The following is a 23,047-nucleotide window of genomic DNA, read 5'->3' on the forward strand; positions in this document are numbered from 1 at the left end:
AAATATAAAAGTTTCTTCCTAATATTAAAACTACATGTACACACACATACTAAATCTGGCATATATTTTGAATTAAATATTAACAGAATATACCAATGTTCATGTTAAAACCTGTTTATATAACTGGACAGGTATTTACTAGTGTGCAGGCAGGCATTTACAAGTATAATTCCCTTCTTCACATATATACATAGATAAATATGTTGTCTCATGCTGTGAAGGTTTGAAGAACCTTCTCCATTATATAATTTTTGTATTTATTTCTAAAGGCACAGGTTTATATAAAAAGGAAATAAAAATAAGAAGCAAAGCTCTATGACAGCATTTTCCTGTTATCATTCTTTGTGCTATTATCCATATAATACAGATCCATGTAATAATATATTCATAATACTAATAATCCATAAATATATTAATAACTATAATAATATAATTCATAATCTCAAATGAGAAAATCCTCAGCTGTATTTATTAATATGTCAGAAATTGTATCATTGTTCTCACCTGTATGGAAGTAATAGAAGCTGAATGTCCCTGAAGGACAGCAACTGGTGCACAAGTTCGAAGACACCATACTCTCACAACTTTATCACAGCTGCCTGCAGCAATGAGAGTATTTTCATAGTTAACAGCCATGTCGGAAATTTCAGCAGAGTGCCCTCGAAGTGTAGCAAGGAGGCGTCCATCATCTGTAGCCCAGATTTTCACCAAGCAGTCATCTGAACCCTACAGCAACACAAAAGACAGAAGATTTATATATAATGAAACAGAAATTTGCCATTTAGAGCCAGAAGGAAAGCAACATTACAAAGCAAACATGTTATTAAGGAAAAATATGTGGACCCAGTAGCAAATATAAGCATTGTTTAAATGCTAGAACTAAGTATTGTCCAAACCAACAGTGGCATTTATGATAGTCTTCAAAACTAATAATCCTAAAAACATTTTAAATATTTTATGCATATACTCAAGTGATTAGCTATTAAGCATTTCCGCCATTGCTTCTTTCTATATGCCTAGCAGCCTCTGGCTTAATTATCTTAATAATTTTTTTCTGCAAATATTTCAAAATTTAAGTCTATAATCTACAGGGATTTCTCTGGAAACCCAAGGCCAATAATAATCTCTAGTGAAAATCTGTATGTTGCACTTCCCTTTACTATAGTAAAATGAATTCTATTCTAATATGGTAAAGTAATTACCTATTTATTAAAAGAAGACATGTACCATTATTATATCATCATAGTTAGAGACATAAGTCATCAGCAGAAGAGTCTGTAATACAATCTAAGGAGTTTTAATTTCTCAAAATATAAAGCACTTCCTTTGTTGTAGGATATAAATAGAAAGTTGAAATTGTGCTACTTCTCTCACCTTATGTTATCAGTAAAGAAGCAATCACATCAGTTTTTTTAGACATATTATTATGCTATAGATTTTATTGAAGGCAAAGAACATGACTTAGTAAAAACTTAATAAAACTGAGTTTTTAAAAATAACCAATGCTAAAATCAAAAAAATATATATAATGTAAGTGAAATCCTCATCAATGTATAGTTCAACTATTTGCTCTTGAAGGTGATATAATTATTAAAACCAAACTTGCAGCAATTACACATGGAAAATGCCTTTTAATAAATGCCTGTAAAACAGAATAAAACTAAGTATATTTGTTTCACATAAATTAACCATCTTGAGTTTATATAGACTTCTGAAAGCATAATTTTTAAAATAAATTTTCCAAAAGATAGTGGATATCATAGCTTACCCTTCATTTATAAAAAATGAAAAATTATTTACAATTTCAACACAACTTTTCTTGCATTAATAAGTCCAAATAAAATAAATTACTTATAAAATATAATACAATGGATAGCACAGAGTCTTGCTTCAGTTGTAACATCACATATCGTAAATTTTTAACTCACTGTAAAAATTCGCCTCCCGCTTCGATCAAATGCTACACAGTAGACAGAAGATAAGTGCCCCAGGATTCTCTTATGCATCTTAATGTGCTGGTAAGCAGATGAGGGGAAAACATGGCTGAAGCGACTACATCCGGTTAATTGCCTGGCTGAGGTGATATTCACTGCAAATAAAATGAAAATAGGAGAATGCATCTTAAAATCTAAAAGTGAAACTTACTCTATTAAATTATGAATATTAAAATAAGATAAAGTAGGGTATATCTGCCATATAAATTCTACAATAATAAGAGGTCTAAATTCACTTATGCATTTCATTATTTTCTATACTTAATAGACAAACAATACTGTTCTGTTAGGTCTCAGGGGTCTGATATTCTACTTGGCTATCTGTAGTTTCTCAAGCACATTCTCTTTTTCCTTTTCTATGATATTACATAGGAGTTAAGCAGCAAAATAAATAAATAGATAAATGAATAAATAAATTAATTAAATATAAAGAAAAGAAAAATCCGTTTTAGGACTATCAGTTCTCACCTTCAGGATTCTAACTAGAGTTTCTTCCACTAGTTTATTATCATTGAACTTCTGAGGCTTTATCTTTCTTTTTTTCCCTCTCTCTGTCTCTCTCTCTCTGTCTCTCTCTCTCTCTCTCTCTCTCTCTCTCTCTCTCACACACACACACACACACACACACACACACCACACAAACACACACAGAATAATAATAATAATAAATAAATATGTGTAATTTTAAAAATTGCCAAGATTGTAATATAACTTGAACAATTCAACAAATACCACCTAGATTGTGTTCACCTCTAAAATAGAGATTTTGGTTATAATGTAAGGATTTACAACCACACATTTTTCTTGTGAAATCTTTCCAATCTTGTCTTAGCACACTGAAAAAAAAACAACAAGTAACTCACAACATGTACTTTAAATCATAACAGAGAATCTCTGTATGTTCAAAGTCACTTTGAGGCAAACCTTTTGGCATCTTACCACCCTGCAAAAACTGTGTGGTACAAATAGTAACAATTCTATATTTAAGCACAGCAAACTTAAGGCAAGAGTTCAGTTCTTGCAAGGTTAGTATAATTAGACCATGCCACAATAAAAATATAAAATCTTTTGGTGCCTTTCTGTATAAACAACTATGAAGTCTACCTTTCAGGAAAAGGTATAACCACTGGCCACTTAAAAATGGCAAAATTACAAAAATATGAATGATGAATGTCATAATCAGAAAACTTTGAAAGCAAATCATTAGAACATATTAGAGATCTGAGCACTTACATATTCTAAGACAATGAGTAAACGAATAATGGTTCAAAATATAAATGACAGAAAATTTGTAAGAATAAATTCTAGATAAGAGGATTTCTTTTTAGTAGCCATTCCCTATCCAGCCAAATAGAAATTTTTACAACTCTAAGACACGAGTGAGTAAGCATGCTCCTTCTCTAGTCAAATATTTCTTAATGCATTGAGTTTCTTGTATCAACAATTACTTCTGCCTTCCTTTTCTTTTTTCTTTCTTTCTTTTTTTTAGGTACACAGAAGTTATATTGTTTTAGTGTATGGCATTTCAACTGAGGAACAACTGACACGTTGGCTGGATATTTCTTTGTTTCAAGGGTGGATCTGTTCACTGTAAGGTGTTTTAGCAGCAACCTTGGCCTCTACCCACTGGATGCTAACAGCATTACCAGCACTGAGTGTGATAAGCAAAAATAGCTCCCTACATTGCTAAATATGATTTGGGGGTGGTAGAAACACCTCCATTGAAAAATCACTTCTTGCAGGATAAAAACAAGTAACAAAAAAAATAAGAGCAGGAAGAAATAAAAAAAAAATAACTTTGAAGAACAAGTAGAGCTAGAAAAGAATTCTAAGCAATGAGCACAGATATCTTTCCATTTATTCATACAGTCTTTGGTTTATACCATCAGTGCTGCAGTTTTTAATCAGAGAATTTTCATTTTCTTAGTTAAATTTATTCTTATATATTCTATTACTTGATACTGTAAATGGGATTTTTTTTTCATAATTTCTCTTTCAACTAGTTTATCATTAGGGTACAGAACACCACAGATTTTCATGTGTTGCTTTTGTAACTTGAAAACTTGATTGAAATTGTTCACCAGTTTCAAATGCTTTTTGGTGCAGTCTTTTGGGTTTTCTCTGTATAACATTATGCCATCAACAAATATGTCATTTTCCTTTCATAATCAGATATATTATTTCTTTTTTACTTTTCCAATCGACTTGCCAACAATATACAGTATTAAGCTAGACAGAAGTAGACAGAGAAAGCATCCTTGTTTAGTTCCTGATCCTAGATGAAAAACCACTTATCACTGAAAAGTATGTTAGCTGTGGACTTGAAATATATGGCTTTTACTTCACTGGGATATATACATTTTATACTTATTAGTAATTTTATCACCAATGGATGGTGAATTTTGTCAAATGCATTTCTGTAATGTTAGAGAAGAACGTGTCCAGTATTTTCCCCTTCATTTTATCAATTGCTATATCATGGTCATTAATTTGCCTGTACTGATACATTTTTGCATCATGGGAATAAATTACACTTGATCGTGTTTTATCATATTTCAGTGTGCTATGCTCGTTGCTAACATTTTGTTTGATTTTGTTACCTATGTCCCTCAGGGATACTGGCAGTGACTTTGATCTCGTTATCAAGATATTGGTGGTTGGAAGCAGTACCTCCTTCAACTTTCAGAAGTTTGAGGAGGAATTAAATTAGTCCCTCTCTAAAATTTTGGTAGAATTCAGCAATGAAGTTATTAGGAGGATTTTAGTTTTAATTAAGTCTCTTCTTAGAATTCTGCTCAAATTTTCTGCTCCTTCATGATTAATTTTGTTTTTGTTTTTTGTTGTTGTTGTTTTGAGACAGAGTTTCACTGTGTAGCCCTGGCTGTCCTGGAATTTGCTCTGTAGACCAGGCTGGCCTCAAACTCAAGAGATTCATCTGCCTTTTCCTCCCAAGTGCTGGGATTAAAGGCATGTGCCACCACCACCAGGCTCCTGATTGATTTTTGGTAGGTTACATTTTTTGAGAAATCTTTGTTTCTTTTAGGCTATTTAATTTTTGCTATATAGTTGTTCACTGTAGTATAGACTATCCAATATGTTGATGTATAGCTGCATCTTATGAATTTTGTATTTCTGTGTTGTGAGTTTTAATTACTTTCATCTGTTTGAATCTTTCTCTTTTTTAAAATTAGTCTAACTAAGGCTTTGGCCATATCTTTTCAAACATTTACTTAGATCTTACCAAAAACTTGCCCCATTAATATTCTATCATGGATGGAGAGGGACTCATGGATCATGAGATCCCAGCCTCCCAGAGAAGCTATTAGTAGATAAACGTTGCAAGGGGAGAGGGACTTATTTTCTTCAAGGTCTAGGCATGACACATTTTGCATGCTCCCATAAAGAATGCGACCCTCTTGCTCATGCAAGCAACCCTAATTAAACTCAGCATGTCAGAAACAAAACAAAAGTCAAAACACTGCACAAAACATGAAAATAGGAGAGGGACTAGTTGGGAAGGTAGACTGCCAAAAATGCATTATTTCATACAATATACATGGAAGAAATCATCAAGGAATCAAAAACTTACAGGCACAAGCCACCACTATTAACTTGATCTTTCATACTGTTCTTGTAGTCATTAATTCTTCTTCTAATGAATTTATGGTTACGTTAGTATTGTTTTTTCATTTCACTGAAGGGTAATAGGTTGTTTCATACAGACATGTATTGCCATAATCTGTTCTCTGGACTACATTTGCAGTCTATAATAAGTGTGGTATGATTCCTCCACGTACAGATGGAATATTTCTTATACAAAAATGCTTAGAAAAATAAATGTTTACAATTGCAGATTTGGGGGGGGGTGTTGAATTACTTCCATATAAATTATGAGATATCCTGGGGATGAGACTCAAGCTTAACAAAAACTTAATTTGTTGGGTAAGGTGACTTGCTGACATCCCACGCAACCTAAGTCAGAAGCTCATTTTTTTTAGTAAAAGGGGGACCTGTAGGGCCCTGGCCCTGGTTTTGGGTAACTGTTGCCTTGCTTGCTGACCTTGATATCCTCCCTATGCTAATTCCCTGCTGGGTTCCACCCTCCAGAATGCTTAAGGGAAGTTCCTTGTCTGTGTATCCTGCATAATGGGCGTTAACAGCTTAGATGCAAGATTGTAAAACATCAGTAGTGAACTTCTGCCCTCATTGTGCTGTAAGCCTGCATTTAAGACCTCCTCCCTCCTTCAACAAATGGCATTCAGCATTTAAAAAAAAAGTTATTTTGTTTTGGATACATTTTACACATACACACTGAATATTTTATACAATATTTTTAGTGGGGCTGCATTCTATTTTCTCTTCCTAAAATTTTTAATTTAAAGTCTGTTTTGTCTAACATTTGCAGTTACTCCTAATTCTGTTTAGGTTTCCATTTGAATGCAATATATTTTTTGACTACATATCTCATTAGATATATAGTGATTCATCTGTACACAGTATGAAGTTGACTTTTAGGCAGTCATCCATTTGATAACATAAATGTCCAAAGTAATTTATAGAGTCAAGTCAATCACTATCAAAATTCCAATGACATTTTTCATAGAAGTAGAAAATATTCCTAAATCCAAACGGAACTATAAAATTTCCAAATAGTCAAAGGATTTTAGAGTAGAAAGAACAAAGCATAAAGCATCATATTATCTGATTACAAAATATATTATAGCTGGGCGGTGGTGGCGCACACCTTTAATCCCAGCACTTGGGAGGCAGAGGCAGGCGGATCTCTGTGAGTTCGAGGCCAGCCTGGACTACAGAGGGAGTTCCAGGAAAGGTGCAAAACTACACAGAGGAACCCTATCTTGAAAAAAAACATTATAAAGCTACTATAAACAAAACAGTATGGTTCTAGCAAAGAAACAATATACCATCAACACAAAAGAATAGGATGTCCAATAACTAGGATTTAAAATAAACTGACATTCAATAAATGTTCAAAACACACAATGGGGAAAGGATAAATATATCATTAAATGCTATTGGGAAAACAGGATATCCACATGCAAAAGAATAACACTGGACATATCACATATAAAAATCAATTCAACATGGGTCAAAGACTTATATGAAAGTTCCCAAACTATAAAGCCACTAAAAAGTACTTTGTACAGCACTATAAACAACACATATAATGAAAAATTAAGGACAAATGAGATTTCAACAAACAAAAAACTCTATACCACAGGAAACAACAGAATGATGAGATCACCCACCGATTAAGAGAAAGAATGTGCAAATCACACATTTGATAAAACACTAGTATCCAAATCACGTAAGGATTACAAGGAATTCAAAGAACTTAACAACAAAACTCTGAAAATGTGCAATGAACCTAAAGAGACATTCCTCAAATGAAGATGTAAAAAAATAACTAGGAAAAAACAACTAAAAGGCTATAGGGTAAAGGTGCCTACTGTCAAGCTTGAGGACCTGAGTTCAATTCCCAAATCCACATATAAAGCATAGATTTCTGAAAAATGTCCTTTGATACACCTCGTGAAAACACACACACACACACACAGATACACCTCAAGAAACAAACACAGCCGGGCAGTGGTAGCACACGCCTTTAATCCCAGTACTCAGAGGCAAGGGCAGGCTTGTGAGTTCGAGGCTAGCCTGGACTACAGAGTAAGTTCCAGGACAGCCAGGACTGTTTCACAGAGAAACCCTGTCTTGAAAAACCAAAAAAAAAAAAAAACAAAGAAAGAAAGAAACACACAATACACAGCCATGATAAATAAGTGTTAAGAATACATATTAAGGCCGGGCGGTGGTGGTGCACGCCTTTAATCCCAGCACTCGGGAGGCAGAGCCAGGCGGATCTCTGTGAGTTCGAGGCCAGCCTGGGCTACCAAGTGAGTTCCAGGAAAGGCGCAAAGCTACACAGAGAAACCCTGTCTCGAAAAAACAAAACAAAACAAACAAACAAACAAAGAATACATGTTAAGAGTGAGAATGTAAATTATATATATAATCACTTTCCAGAATAGTACAGAGGTTCCTCAAGTAATTAGCCTGATAGCAATGACATTGTAATGATGAAGAAATATCTGAACTACCATGTTAACTTCAGCATCATTCAGAAGAGCCAAGTTCTGGAAGATGCCTAGGCATCAACAGATGAATAGACAAAGAAAATGCATGTATATACAATGAAATGTCATGCATGGGTGGAACTGAAGGACATTGTAGTAAATGAAGTCACACACAAAATGATAAAGCACGACCACATTTATGTGTGAAATCTAAAGAATTTGATATACTAAGGACTGGGGGTGGGGCATGGGAAATACTCAAGTATTTATTTATATAAAAGTGCCTTTATGAAACCATGTACTATATGCAATGAATATATGCCACTAAGAATAAATAATACTGGGTTGGGGATTTTTAGCTCAGTGGTAGAGCGCTTGCCTAGCACTTGCCCTGAGTTTGGCCCTCAGCTCCGGGGAATAAACAAACAAATAAATAAATAAACAAACAAATAAATAAATAAAGCTAGAGAACCTAGTAACAAAAAAAGGAAATAAAACTAGTGTTGATTCTTTCTTAGTAAGTATAATATGAAAGTTTCTAATAATCTCCTCCTGTTTCTAAAAATACAAACCAATCTCTTGTTGGATAGACTTGTCTAAAATTTTGTCTGGAGTAAAAGCTAAAGTCACCACTTTATAGTTTCTGAAACTTTTCCTTCCCTCTGCATGCTTGCCCACTGGCTCATGGTGCATTTGTCCTGTCTAATTTGGCTTTATAAAGATTATCTGTCATTGAAAATAACTTGGGTAAGGTAGCAGGCTTAGATTCATTGGGTGGGGCCTTTTAAAACAGCTAGATACTCATATATCACTTCTTGTTGACTGAGAAAATAAGAATGCTTATTTCTATTTCTTATATTTAGACATATTAATCTATTTTCTAATAAATACTCTCTAGGTTTTAAGTTCTGTTAAACTAATCTTAGAAATTAAGACTACCAAATATTTAAAGTCACAGAAAAATGTCATAATTCTAAGTGTGTAACAATGTGTATACATCAGACTATTAATAGAGCATTTTACATGCTTAAATCCCTCTTTATGTGGCTGAGGATCAAACCCAGGTCTTTACTCATGCTAGGTAAGCACCTGTACAACTAAGACCTTTTCCTAGCCCTAGTCCTTAAATTCTGTCTTTGTGTGTGGTAGGTAGGGCAGTGTCTCATATCCCATACTAGCTTGGAACTGGCTATATAACCAAGCTGTCTTGAAATGCTGATCCTACTGCTTCTTCCAAAAGTGCTGGGACTGTAGGCATGCACCATCATGCCAAGTGTATTTTAGGCCTCAAGCATATTAGGCAAGGAAACATTCCTTCAACTGAGTGAACTAGCACCTACTTTCCTTTTCTTTCCAAGTTATTATTTGATATATTATAATCCAAGTTAATAAAGTTTAAACTTAACTGACTTCATTTAGTCTTGTGTGTGTGTGTGTGTGTGTGTGTGTGTGTGTGTGTGTGTGTGTGTGTAGGGTGAGGTATTAAGGATTAAAACTAGGGCATCATTTGTTATAGGCCAACACTCTATCTACCACTTGAGCTATATCACCAACTGCTTTTATTTTCACATTTTATTTTGGGGACAAGATTTCAATACAATGCTTTGAACTTTCTCTTTGCCCCAGCAGACCGTGAACTTACAAATTATTTACCTCAGCCTCCAAGTATCTAGGGTTACAACAGGCTTATGTCACCCTATAGCACACTGAATTATTATAAGAATATGAGATTCTTGGAATGGGAATACACCTCAATTGGTAGAGTGCTTGGCTAGCCTTCATGAAGCTCTGGGTTCAATTTCTAATACCAAATAAAACCAGACATTGTAACACATGCCTGTAATCTTAGCATTCAGAAGGTGGAAGCAGTCAAATCATAGAACAAGGTCATCCTCTGTTACATGAGTTCAAGGACAGCCTGGGGTACATGAGACTCTGCCTTGTTAAGAAAAAAGAGAATATGATTCTTTTCTTATTTTACTCCTTGCTTCAGAATATATATGTTAGCAATCCATCCCATCATTTTATAAACATTACCAAAAACTTGCTAAGATTCTAATGTTAGAGAACAAGAAGTTTTATCTATTTTCGAACATTTTTACATTGTGGGGTAGTATGTGCTAATTTACTATCTTGTGTTAAATGCTAATGCTTAATAGTATACTCTCAGGTGTTAATGGGTAATAAAGAAATGTAAAAAGCAGAGGCACAATGACAGCAAATCAAAGTCTTATTGTAAGGTTGTTATACTAAGAACTCCTTAGCAGTACACCAGCTTATTCCCCCAACAGTTTAAGACCAGTCTGTTCTCCTAAATCAGTCAATCACATCAAAACACCTAGGTCAGTAAGCCAGAAATAGAAGGATCACTGAAAATGCATTACTTCTGCCACAAATACTTCACAGTACATTCTCATCTATTGCCCTTACATATGAAAACTAGAATACTATTATATTCCCCAAAAGTCAGGAAGCCTATGCTGAAACACACTGAAAATTATAAAACAGGTAGAAAGGCCACAATGTTTAAAATTGAAAAGCAGAAGTCAGCCATAAAATATTTGTCACTCTACACTAAATTTTAATTTTTTTGCTTGCTTTCATTTTTGGAACGGTGTTTCATTTCATATCTCAGGTTGAGCTTGAACTTGCAGCAATCCTCCTGTCTAAGCCTCCTGAGTGCCGGGATTACAGTGTATGCTCCACACTTGGCTAGTATATTTTATATATTAATAAAAAATGGAGTTATACATTGTAGATATGTCTTCTTATGCTATTTTTTAATGTATTGAAAACAGTTCTTTTCTGGACAATTAAATTTAAAGCACACTAAAAGGGTCTTTTTTATAGAAAGCCAGACTCAATATGATTCAACCACATGAAGAAATATTTCCCTCAGGTACAATTAGAAATTCAGTATTTTTCTCGCTTTCTATGGCCTTACAAAGTTTTCATTGGGATCTATATTTAAATGTAACTAAGTCTAAAGATAGGAAATGAAGAAGAACACACTGGAAGAAAATGCAAACCAACATTAGTGTGGATCTAAGGACCTTGTCACAATTTCTGAGACTCTAGGCAATAGTTTACAAAAAGTTCTGTTTTGACATTCTGTTTGAAGTAATACAGATTAGAGTGACTAGTGGAATGAAAAAAAAAAACAAATAAAAACCAAGATATAAGCGAAGTGTGGTAGTATGCACTCCAACCTTGGTTATTTTGAAGGTAATACAGAAGGATCACTTAAACTCACATGCCTGAGAACAGCCTGCTCAGTATAGCCAAATTCTATCTTTCAATCAATTTTATTGAACAATAATCTGCTAAGAAGAAATTTGCTTTCCATAGAAGAAAATTATGCATAGACTGAAAATGAAAAGATAGACTAATATATCCATATATCCCACTCAAAAGAGATTCAGAAGAAGGAATACTCATTTAAGATATAATACTCTTTAAATGAAAAGCAGTAAAAATAATGATAAAGGCATTATATAACATAAAGGGATCAATTAAACAACAGGAAATAATTCCAAATATGTATGTGTCCAACATCAAACCATACAAATCTATTAACCAAAAACAACTAATAATGACATGGAGGAATAATTAACACCTAAATGAGTGAAGTAGAAAAATCTCTAAGCAACCCATTGTTACATCTTAAAGAAATAGAAAAATGAGAAAATAAACAAAATAACTAGAAAGAAAAAATAGTAAAAAAATAAGAGAACATTCACATTAAATAAATACAAGAAAAACAACACACATACGTACATATATACATACACACAAAAAAAATAAATGAAACAAAACACTGCTTCAAAAAGACTTAAAAGTAGACAAACCCTTAACTACCCTTAAAGAGGGAAGATTTACGTGAAATTATAGATGAAATGGGACACATTACAACTGACTCTACAGATTTAAAAAAGGTTTTTAGAAGTTATGAAAAAAGGCAAATGTGATAGCCTGGAAGAAATGAACAAATTCTATACTGAATTGTGAAGAAATAGAAAGCCTCAGCAGATCAACAATAGATAATAAATTGAAGCAATAATTAAGTCTCCAGTCAAAGAAAATATCAGAACCAGCAAACATGTTGATTTAAATAACAATTAATATCCATTGTTTTTATGGTATGCCAGTATCACCTAATATCAAAATAAGAAAGCATTAGGGAAGAAGACTAAGAGTTCCTGGGCTTACCCAGCCTGCAAAACTTTTCTCAAAACAAAACAAATAAAGAGATAAGAATAGAACCCAACAAAAAGAAACTGAATGTAATTGGGGTCACTATGTCGCAGAGTGAACACTTGCCAGGATATACCAGGCCCTGGAGTTTGATCCCAAATATCACAGGGGGGAAATCAAAACTTGTTTTCTAAAAAGAAAATTGCAGCCTGGATGAAGAAGCCTGAATGAAAATAGAAGTAAATAACTTCACCAAAATTCAGCAAAGCAAACCTAATGGCACACTGAAGAGATCATTCACTATAATCAATTAAAATTTGCCTCGGAGAAGAAAAATAGTTCAACATATGCAATTCAAGAAAATGAAACACAAAATCATGACTATTTCAATAGACACAGAAATCAGCAAAATTCAATATTCCTCCAAAGATAAAATCCTGAACAAAGTAAGTATAGAAGGAACAGCCCTTTAATTAATAAAGGCTGTTTAGAACACAAAGTGATAACATTGTATGCTAAAAAGGGAACAGCAAAAAGCTTTCACTCTAAAATGTCTTTTTTATTTTTATTTTATTTTTTATTGTCTTAGTCAGACATAGTGGCTCACAAAAGATGCTGAGGAAGGAGTATAGTTTGTGGCCAGCACGAGCTACAGAGCAAATTACAGGTTAGCCTTGGCTACTGAGTGAGAACTTATCTCAAAGCATTAAAAAAAAAAAAAAACTCCAGAAAACTCTACCAAAAGCTATCAGAACAAATGACTTAAGCAAAGTTGCAGAATGCAAAATAAACATGTAAAATAAGTAAATTATAATGGCAAATTATCTTGGAGTGCAACTACCAAAATAACCAATAGGTTTCTGAGAGTTTTGCTTTTTTAAGTCCTAAGGTAGACCTTTCTAAAAAGGTGGAGGGGGGATAAAAATCAAGAAACTAATCTATTTGCAATAACTACAAAAAATACCTGTAAGTAAATTTTAGTAAACCAATGAAAAATGTCTTCAATGAAAATTACAAAACACTGAAGAAATTTAACAAGATTCAAAAAAGTAAATATGCATCACAGATATGGTAAATGTCTGTAATACAATCTGTTTATAAATAAAATCTTAATAAAATAATAATAATCTTTTACGACTAGAAGAAAAAAATCACATAATTGTATGAAGCCACAAACCCCAAATAATCAAACATATCTTCAATAAGAGGAATAAGTGTGATTTCAAAATATATTCTAAAACTATAGCATTTAAGACAACACAGTATTGGCATAAATATAGGCACAGAGAACAATACAAGAGAATAGTGAGCATTGTCATGAGCAAGGATTGTTTTAACCCTAAAGCCATAGGAAATAAAGATAAGTATTAATAGATTAAATTATTATCTCAAATTTAAAGTGTTTCTGCACCAAAAAAAATTGACAGACAAAAAACAACCTAGAGAATAGAAGAAAATATTTAAAAGCTATTCATATGACACAGGATTGATATAGACAACATATATGAGCATCCAAAAGCTCAACAGAAAACCAATGAGCACAGTGAAAAAATATGCAACAGACCTTTCTGAAAAGACAAACACGTGGTTAAAATACATAGAACAAAACTGACAATATTATAAATCATCATTGAAATGCAAATCAAATAATCATCTTATCCCAGTTAGAATGGCTGTTACTGAGCCTGGGAGAGAAGTCAGCAAATTTAGTGTTTGCTAGCAAGTCTGATGACCTGAGTTCAACACCCCAACCCACATAAAAAAAAAAAGCCAGAAGCACTGTGATGATGCACAGCTCTAATCCCAACACTCCTTCAGTGAGATAGGAGGTGTGCCTGCCCAGCATGCTCAAGCCCTGGGTTTGAGCCCCTGCACCACAATGAAAGAAGAACTCATTCTGGCTTCAAGCAGTACTGGAACTTCTGCCCATTGTCTTGACTATTTTATACTACTGGTGGAGGTATCAATTAGTATAGCCATTACAGAGAGCAATATAGAAAGTTTCTCCAAAAACTAAAAATAGAATTGTTATATGCTTCAGCAATCTCATTACATAACATACAGCCAATGAAAATAAAATCAATATACAGAAGGAACATCTATACTATACACATATTTATTGTCCTATTTACAAATGACAAAAAACAGAAGCTAAACTGTCTATCAGCTGATAAAGAAAGAAAATGTGGCACACATGTACAATTAAATACTATTAAGCAGTAAAATGAATAAAATCCTGTCATCCAAGCAACCACAGAATTAGAATTCATATAATTATGCTAACTGAAATAAAATAAGCACAGACATGCAAGTACTGCATAATGTCATGCATGTGGAATACAAAAACTATGAAAGAAGCCAGGAGTGGTGGCACACACCTTTAGTCCCAGCACTCAGGAGACTGAGGCAGACAGGTCTCTATGAGTTTAAGGCCAGTCTGCTCTATGGAATAAGTTCCAGGCCAGCCAAGAGCTACATAGTGAGAGAAGGTACATTTAAAGAAGGAAATATTTTGAGGGTTAGAGAGATGGCTTCAGCAGGTATAAGCACTTGCTACCCAGTCCTGGTGACCTCAGTTCAGTCCCCAGAAGCTAAGCAACACCATATACAATGACTCCCAGCATTCCTATGGCCAGATAGAAGGCACAGACAGGAGAATGCTGGAAAGCCAGCAGGCCAGCTACCTGGAGTCCACAAAGCAACAGAATCCAAGAGATTCTTCCTCAACCAGAGTTCAATCCCTAGATCCCACATAGTGGAAGGGGAACTGACTCCTACAAGTCATCCTCTACCCTCCACATGTACATCACAGCATGTGAGTGTACACACACAGTAAGCAAATGTAAAACCATGGGCTGGGAGTGTAACCTAGGGGGAAGATATTTATCTAGCATGTGAGAAGCCCTGAGTTTAATAACAGCCACAAAAATAAAACTGCATCTGCATCAAATACATACAAATGGTTTTTCTGTCACCATTCCTAATAATAATTAAATAGCATTAAAATTGTTTTAAGAATTATTAATAATCTAAAGGCAATTTTAAATATATGGAACAAGGTATAGAAGCTATGTTCAAAAACTATGTGTTTGTTTATTTTATTTTACTTTTTGCAGTACTGGCAATTAAATACAGGGCCTTACACACAGCAGCAAAGCTCTCTATCACTAACATATAACCATAGCACCTCTGTGTCATTCAAGGACCTTGAACATCCATTAATTTAGTCATCACAAGAGGATGGTCCTAGAACTAATCCTCCATGATACTAAGTGACCGCTGTATAAGATTAGTAATTGACACAGCTTGGGGTTAGGATTAAGTAGAAGAGGTGGGCCTGTTATAAAAAGAAAACATAGAGAGCCCTTGTGGAGATGAAAATTCTTTGTCAATAGTAGAGGTAGACACACAAGTGATAAAACTGTATAAAACTTTAATATGCTTACACATCCATACTCATGAACAAGTACAAATACAGAGGAAGCCATTTGACATTTCCAAAGGAAATCTTTTCAGTTTTAAACTAAACTCTCAGATTACTATATTGATGCCCTTTACCTCCAGCTACTTCTTTAGCTTCTGCAATCAGCTCATCAATACCCTATTTAACCTTGAAGGCAGTCTAAAATCATTTCTGTTTTCATAAAATCTAACTTCAAGGAGATAGAGGGGACGGAGACAAAAAGAGGAAAGGAAGAAGTCAAATGTCCTTCTACAGATGCAGTATAGACTGGATACATAGAAGACCCTAAAGACTCTACCAGAAATCTGCTAAACCTGATAAACACATTCAGCAAAGTAGCTAGATACAAAACTAACACACAAAAATCAGTAACCTTCATATATACAAATGACAAACACATTGAGAAAAAAAACAAGGAAATAATACCATTCACAATAGCCTAAAAAAATAACTTATCATCAATCTAATCAAAGAACTTTTAAGTCACTGAAAAAAGAAACTGAAGAAGATACCAGAAGATGAAAAGACTCCCTATGTTCATAGACTGATATTAGGAAGATGTCCATCCTACCAAACGTAATCTACAGATTCAAAGCAATTCCCATCAAAATTCCAACACAGTTCTGGATTGAAATTGAAAGCATAATCTTAAAAAAAAAAAAAAAACAATGACATCATACGGTTTGCAGACAAATGGATGGATCTAGAAAAAATCATCCTGAGTGAGGTGACCCAGACTCAGAAAGACAAATATGGTATGTACCCACTCATAGGAAGATACTAGATGTGGAACAAGGATGACTGAACTGCTACTCACATCACCAGTGAGGCTACCTGGAAAACGGGACCCCAAAAAAGACATGGAGAAATGGATGAGATCTACATGAACAGCCTGGTCATGAGTGGGAACAATGAAGAGCGACGGTCGAGGGAAAGAGAGTGGAGATCCTAGCTGGATCAAGAAAAGAGAGGGAGAACAACGAATAGGAGACCATGGTAAATGAAGACCACATGAGAAGGGGAGGAAGCAGAGAGCTAGGGAGGCCCACGGAGATCCACAAAGATACCGCCAGAAAAGACTGCTGGCAATGGACGAGAGACGGCAGGAACTGACCTACCCCGGTGATGGGATGGCCAGACACCCTGTTAGTTGTGCCATAAACCCCATCCAAGGAAGGTCTGAGGAATCTGGATGCAGACATCCATGGCTGGGCCCCTGGTGGAGCACTGGGAGTCTAATTAGTGAGAAAGAAGAGGGTTTATATGAGCGAGAATTGTTGAAGCCAGGGTTGGATAAAGCACAGGGACAAATAGCCAAACGAATGGAAGCACAGGATCTATGAACCAAAGCTGAGGGGCCCCAACTGCATCAGGCCCCCTGAACGGGTGAGACAGTCATTTGGCTTGATCTGTTTGGGAGGCAGCCGTGTGTTGGTGCCGGTCCTGGGCTTGTTGCATGAGTTGGCTGTTTGAATCCTGGGACATATGCAGGACACTTGGCTCGGTCTGGGAGGGGGGGACTGGTCCTGGCTGGACTGAGTCTACCAGGTCGATCCCGGTCCTCAGGGAGACCTTGATCTGGAGGAGGTGGGAATGGGGGGTGGGATGGGGGAGGGGAGGGGGCGAGAGTAGGAGAACAGGGAATCTGTGGCTATTATGTTGAACTAAATGATGTTGTAAAATAAATTTACTTAAAATAAAAAAAAAAAAAAAAAAAAAAAAAAAAAAAAAAAAAAATTTCATATGGAAATACGAACACCCAGCACAGTAAAAAAAAATCACAAAAAACTGCTGGCAGATCACCACCCCAGATTTCAAGTTATACTACACAGTTATAGCAATAAAACAGCATGATATGAAAACAAGACACATAATGATCAATAGAATAGAGTTGAGTATCCAGATATAATCCTATACTCATATAGGTGCCTGAATTTACAGCCACTTGATTATGAGAATAGGTAAAAATTTTACACTGGAGAAAGGATAACATCTTTAATAAATGGTGGTGGTGAAAGTAGATAGCTTCATATAAAAAAATGAAACTCTATCTCCTCTCTGATTCTGCACAAAACTCAATTCTAGGACTTCAACATAGTCCCTGATACCATGAATGGAACAGAAAAGTAGGAAATATGACTGAACTCATCTGCTTTTCACTTCACAACAGTATTATTAGAAACTATGATTCAAATCTGTTGTGATTTAAATGAGAAATGTTCTTCATCAGTTCCCATCTGGTGGCTGATTAAGAGACTGTGAAACCTTTAGGACACTGAGCCTCACTGGAGGAAGTGGGTCACTGAAGGTAGGCTTTGGAGTTTTATACCCCCCCACCATCCTCCATCCATTCTCTGCTTCTTGCTTAACAGGGATGTGGGAAGTCCCAGCCACAAGCTTCCATGCCTTCATCTCCATGAAGGACTGTGTCTCCTGAAAACCATGAGCCAAAATAAAACCCCCTTCCCTTACGTTACTTTTTCTCAGGGTACTTGGTCACAGCAAAAGTGACTAATATAATGATAAATTACACTTGCATAACAATTTAAAGTTCAAAATGTAATTCCAAAACATCTCATTTGAGTATGCAGTAATTCTGATAGATCTGAAAGCAAGTATTTTCTTCATTTTTAAATGAGAAAATAAGGAAATACGAAATGTTACCTAGTACCACAGAGCCAATAAATGGCAAAGACTACACTAACCCAGGTTTCCTGATTTCACTGCAATAGTCTTTCCACTTTTTAAAAGCTGCCTGTTTAATTAAACATTACAGAATATACAACTAGTGTGAGCCTAAAAAGATTTAATGTTATCAATAAAAAGTCTATATTATATATCTCAATTACTTGTATCTGTGAGACACTTAACACAATCAGCAGGGATTCTGGCTTCTACTAGAAAGCTCAAGAAGACCCAAGGAATATCAAAGAATATTCCACAAAGACCACTTCAGAGCTGCTAGGCTACTAACTAGTTTATTCATTTACTATTATAGTAAAAGAAGTTTATATCACAACTTTCCCCCACAAGTGCGGAACCTTGAATTGTCGACTACAAAATATTTCTAGCCCTCTCAAAAGATTTTCAACTCAACAGATTAAGAGCACCCCAAGAAGTCCCTAAGTGACCTTAATGACAAATGACAATCTGCAGATCATGTTCTTTAAAAGATTTATAAGGCTCTGTTTTAAAATACTCCAAAGATATTTAGGACTGAAAGAGTCAATCAGTGACAACTGAAAACTAAGACAAAAGCCCTAAAATTAATCAAACTCGGGAGGACAGCTACAAATAAAGGCAGCTGCAAAGTTAACAGGAAACATTGCTTTACCCAAGATTATACAGCAGTTTTAAAATATCCTTAATAAACTTCCCACTCATTCCTTGACCATTACTGCTTTCTTACCAATGATATGCTCAGACTCATTTGCTATTTTTATTTACTCCAAGAGAGAAATCGCTAACTCCTAAACTACCAATAACATCCAACACCTGGATAATTCTCCCTTTTCCTAATTTGCCTCAGAAACGGACACCAATCTAGAACTGATCTGGCTTCCTTTAAACCCTCCTAAGATTTCTTTAGTTTAATCAAAATGTAATAAAGCTGTTCCCATCCCTCAGAGACCTTCCATGGTTCCATGAGCTTACTCCCCCACTCTGTGAAACGCTAAATCTGATTTTGTCAGATTACAGGCTAACACTTGGTTGTCTTTACTGAGTACACTTTAAATAGGAAACATAATTAAATTATCCTATATAATCTGCAGTTTAGTATTGACAAAGCTCCTACCCTGAATAAAACTTGAGCCTAAAACAAGACTGTAAGAATAACTCACTGAATTTTGATATGTATTATTTTAATAAATGATAATATGATAAATATTGTGATCAATTAACAGTAAAAAAATATGGGACTTAAGCAAAGCTAGGTAAATTTTATATAGGCTGGGAGAGAGCATATTATCAAACTAGCACCAAAACTCACATAAAATCAGAAGTGTACAAAGTGGTGATAATATCTGATTTTTTTTCACATGATTCAGATAACTCTTGAGCAATTTCATCTGCCCTTGACAATATAATAGGTTCTATATACTGTTTATGAAATCCTTCTGTAGTTTTCTAATCTTTAAATATTTTAAAATTATATAAAAATAGAATGCTTCTAATTTTCTTCTTCTTCTTCTTCTTTTTTTTTTTTTTTTTTTTTGGTTTTTTCGAGACAGGGTTTCTCTGTGTAACAGTGCTGCCTGTCCTGGGTGTTGCTCTGTAGCCCAGGCTGGCCTCAAACTCACTGAGATCTCCTGCCTCTGCCTCCTTGAGTGCTGGGATTAAAGGCATGCGCCACCGCCGCCCGGCAGCTTCTAATTTTCTTAAATGACACTGAAAGACAAACCATTTTTTTTGTTTTGCTTTGTTTTGTTTTTCAAGACAGGGTTTCTCTGTGTAGCTTTGCGCCTTTCCTAGAACTCACTTGGTAGCCCAGGCTGGCCTCGAACTCACAGAGATCCGCCTGGCTCTGCCTCCCGAGTGCTGGGATTAAAGGCGTGCACCACCACCGCCCGGCTGACAAACCAATTTTTTGTCTTCTCTTTCATAAAAATGTCACTTGGCTAATAATAATGTTCATTTTATTTTTATTTTAATTAGAAAAGCGTACATATTTGCGACCTTAAGCAAACAGTGGCTAAAAATACCAAGGACAGTAACAGACTAAGAAACTGCCCCATAAAGTCCCCTGAAAAGGCTGGTGAGGCATTGCAGCAAGTAAAGGCACTTGCCCCCAAGAGACTCAGTCACTGAATCCAATGCCAGGGACCCAGATGTGCATAGAAGAAAGCAAGTATTTCTTCGTGTATGTGTGTGGGTATAGGTGGGTGTACACACACACAGCAAGCATCACAACCTCTAGGCTACCCTGGGCTACAAAGTGACTCTCTCTCAAAAAGTTTAAAAGCAAAAGGAAAACAACATAAAAAAAACCATTCTGGAAATGGTAAGCTGGTGCTATTGTTTAGTGGTACAACAAGTATGTTACATGCATAAAGCCCCAAGTTCCATCTGAAGCACTGTAAAAAACAATCAAACCAAACAAAGAAAATACGTAAAATTCAGCATCAGCTCAACATCTGCAAATGATCGTAGGAAGCCTGAGTAAAACTTTTTTTTTTTGAGAAATGCTTTAACAAGACAAATTAATATCCACTAAATTTGAAAGGTACTAGAAAAGGGGTAAAAATAAATTCGAATAAAAGACGGAAAGTCTAGTAAATACATAAAACTACAGAATAATTTCTTTCATCAATTCAATGTTACTATGGATCAAATTATGTCTGTAAAACTTTAATCATTCATACTAAAAGTCTATAGTTTCAAAGAGGATGCCAATTCCATCCCACAGTTCTCATCTGCAGCACAAATTAGGTAATGGCCATACATTTGATTGTTGTTTAGGTAATACTGAGTTACAACAAAACAAAACAAACAAACAAAACTAGTCACCTTTTCCAGTTCTGCTCAGCCTTTCTGTCAGACCCTGCAGTTATTTAAATGTAATATAAGTGCAATAACAAACATCGTAATTTTGTTTTGTTTTGAAACAGGGTCTCTATGTAGCCCTGGCTGTCCTAGAACTGTCCAAATAGACCAGGCTGCCCTTGAACTCAGAAATCCTCCTGTCTCTGCCTCCCAAGTGCCCCACCACAACCACCTTACAATTGTATTTTTCTTCTTATCCTTTTAATCATCCTCTAAGCCTTTAAACCTGATTTGGTTATTAACCCAGAAGTTTTGGATTTAACAAATTTAACACTTGTTTTAAAACTTCCTTTGATAAAGTAAAGTTATATTTCTGTAAAGCACTTGATCAAATGTATAGTGCAGAAAAAAGGCTAAAATATTTTGTATTGTATGAAAAAGAAAAGTTCAGAATAGACTTAAGGGTTGAGGGAAGAAAAAGAAGGGGAAATAGTGTAATAATATTATAATCTCAAAACATAAAAATCAAAAGGTCCTAAAATTACTAATCCTAATATTACTGCAATACTGATTCCAGAAATGTATGGGAAGGGCTTGAAACTCAGCTGTATAAACAATGCAGTTACCACGGTGTTTCCGTTTCCATGTGGCAGTAATTATAGCACTTCCATCCATTTACTATTTAGTAAGCACTCAATGTGGCACATACAAAGGACTGAGTTTATAGTTCAGTTGTAATTACTTGCAGGTGTGACAAACAGCTCTTCCTCCTCTCCAGACACATAAAAGCAAGAACTTTAGAAGCAACTTACTACATGCACAATTATCTATGTACAACTAGGAGGAAGAATAAATGGGGAGAGGCAACCAACACAGGACAAAGTCTGGCAAAAAATGATCCAAGAGATAGGAACTACAGAAAATTAAGGAGGAAGAATGATAAATATTTCTGACAGAACCTCAGTCATCTACTCAAGAGAACAGTTTAGCTGAGAGTACTTTCTTCAAATTTCTATCTATATATTAAAAAGAGGCAGATTTCCCACCTCCAAGCAAACTCTGGCATTAACTATGACACATGCAGTGGCCAGTAAGTCAAGAGACAATCAATGCTAAATGGAAGCCTATGTTAACTTGTAAATAATAATTTGGCTTTAGAATTAATGCAAGCCTCCTAAAGTGTACACAATGTAAATTAAAGGCATGCTATGTAAATTATAGCATGTAGCTTTAAGTTAAGTGGACTGGAGATAAAAGTGAAAAAAAGTTTAAAAATAGCATCTTAATGCATCACACCTTTGACTCAGCCTACACATACAAAAGCATACATATTTCTTCTTGGGAAATAGTGTCAATATGTAACTAAATGAGTTAAGTCATACCCTTGCCCTTCTAAGAGAAACTGTATGACAATTGTTTTGATATGAAAATAGGAGAATTTCTAAACTTTTTGCCATGATGGATAATAATTACTAGTTTTTGAAAGTCACATTGAACATTTAATATTACTTCCCTCATGACAAACTATCTCAGCAGTAGATCTGTGTTTGCATAAAATTTTAGTCTTCATTACCAGTTCCCATAACAAACATTAATCTTTAAAATGGATGAATAAATAGTAACATATAGTGGTAACAGGGTAAGGCCCCAAGCAACACCACAAATATTCCATATGCCCCAGTATTTATTTAAGTTATATTCAGTATTTATAGTGGTTGAGGTTGGTTCAAATTTCTTCCTGATTTAATCTTGGCACAATGAAATGCCCAACTGGATTAGACAAGCATCCAGCTAATGAAATAGCATGATTGAAGTGT

The 23,047-nt window shown here is 35.0% G+C and overlaps 1 protein-coding gene across 1 annotated transcript in view; it reads right to left on the bottom strand.

The window, feature by feature from the left end:
* The window catches only part of Brwd3 (bromodomain and WD repeat domain containing 3), a 108,993-nt gene that overhangs the window by 67,713 nt on the left and 18,233 nt on the right, over positions 1-23,047 (bottom strand). Inside the window, exons 7-8 of the mRNA XM_028855991.2 lie at positions 1,929-2,089; positions 505-726 (exon numbers count right to left, since the gene is read on the bottom strand). Of these exons, the coding sequence (XP_028711824.1) occupies positions 505-726; positions 1,929-2,089 (383 nt within the window). The remainder of the gene's footprint in view (positions 1-504; positions 727-1,928; positions 2,090-23,047) is intronic.

Source organism: Peromyscus leucopus, chromosome X (genome assembly GCF_004664715.2).
Source record: "Peromyscus leucopus breed LL Stock chromosome X, UCI_PerLeu_2.1, whole genome shotgun sequence".
In the NCBI taxonomy this organism is placed as follows: domain Eukaryota; kingdom Metazoa; phylum Chordata; class Mammalia; order Rodentia; family Cricetidae; genus Peromyscus; species Peromyscus leucopus.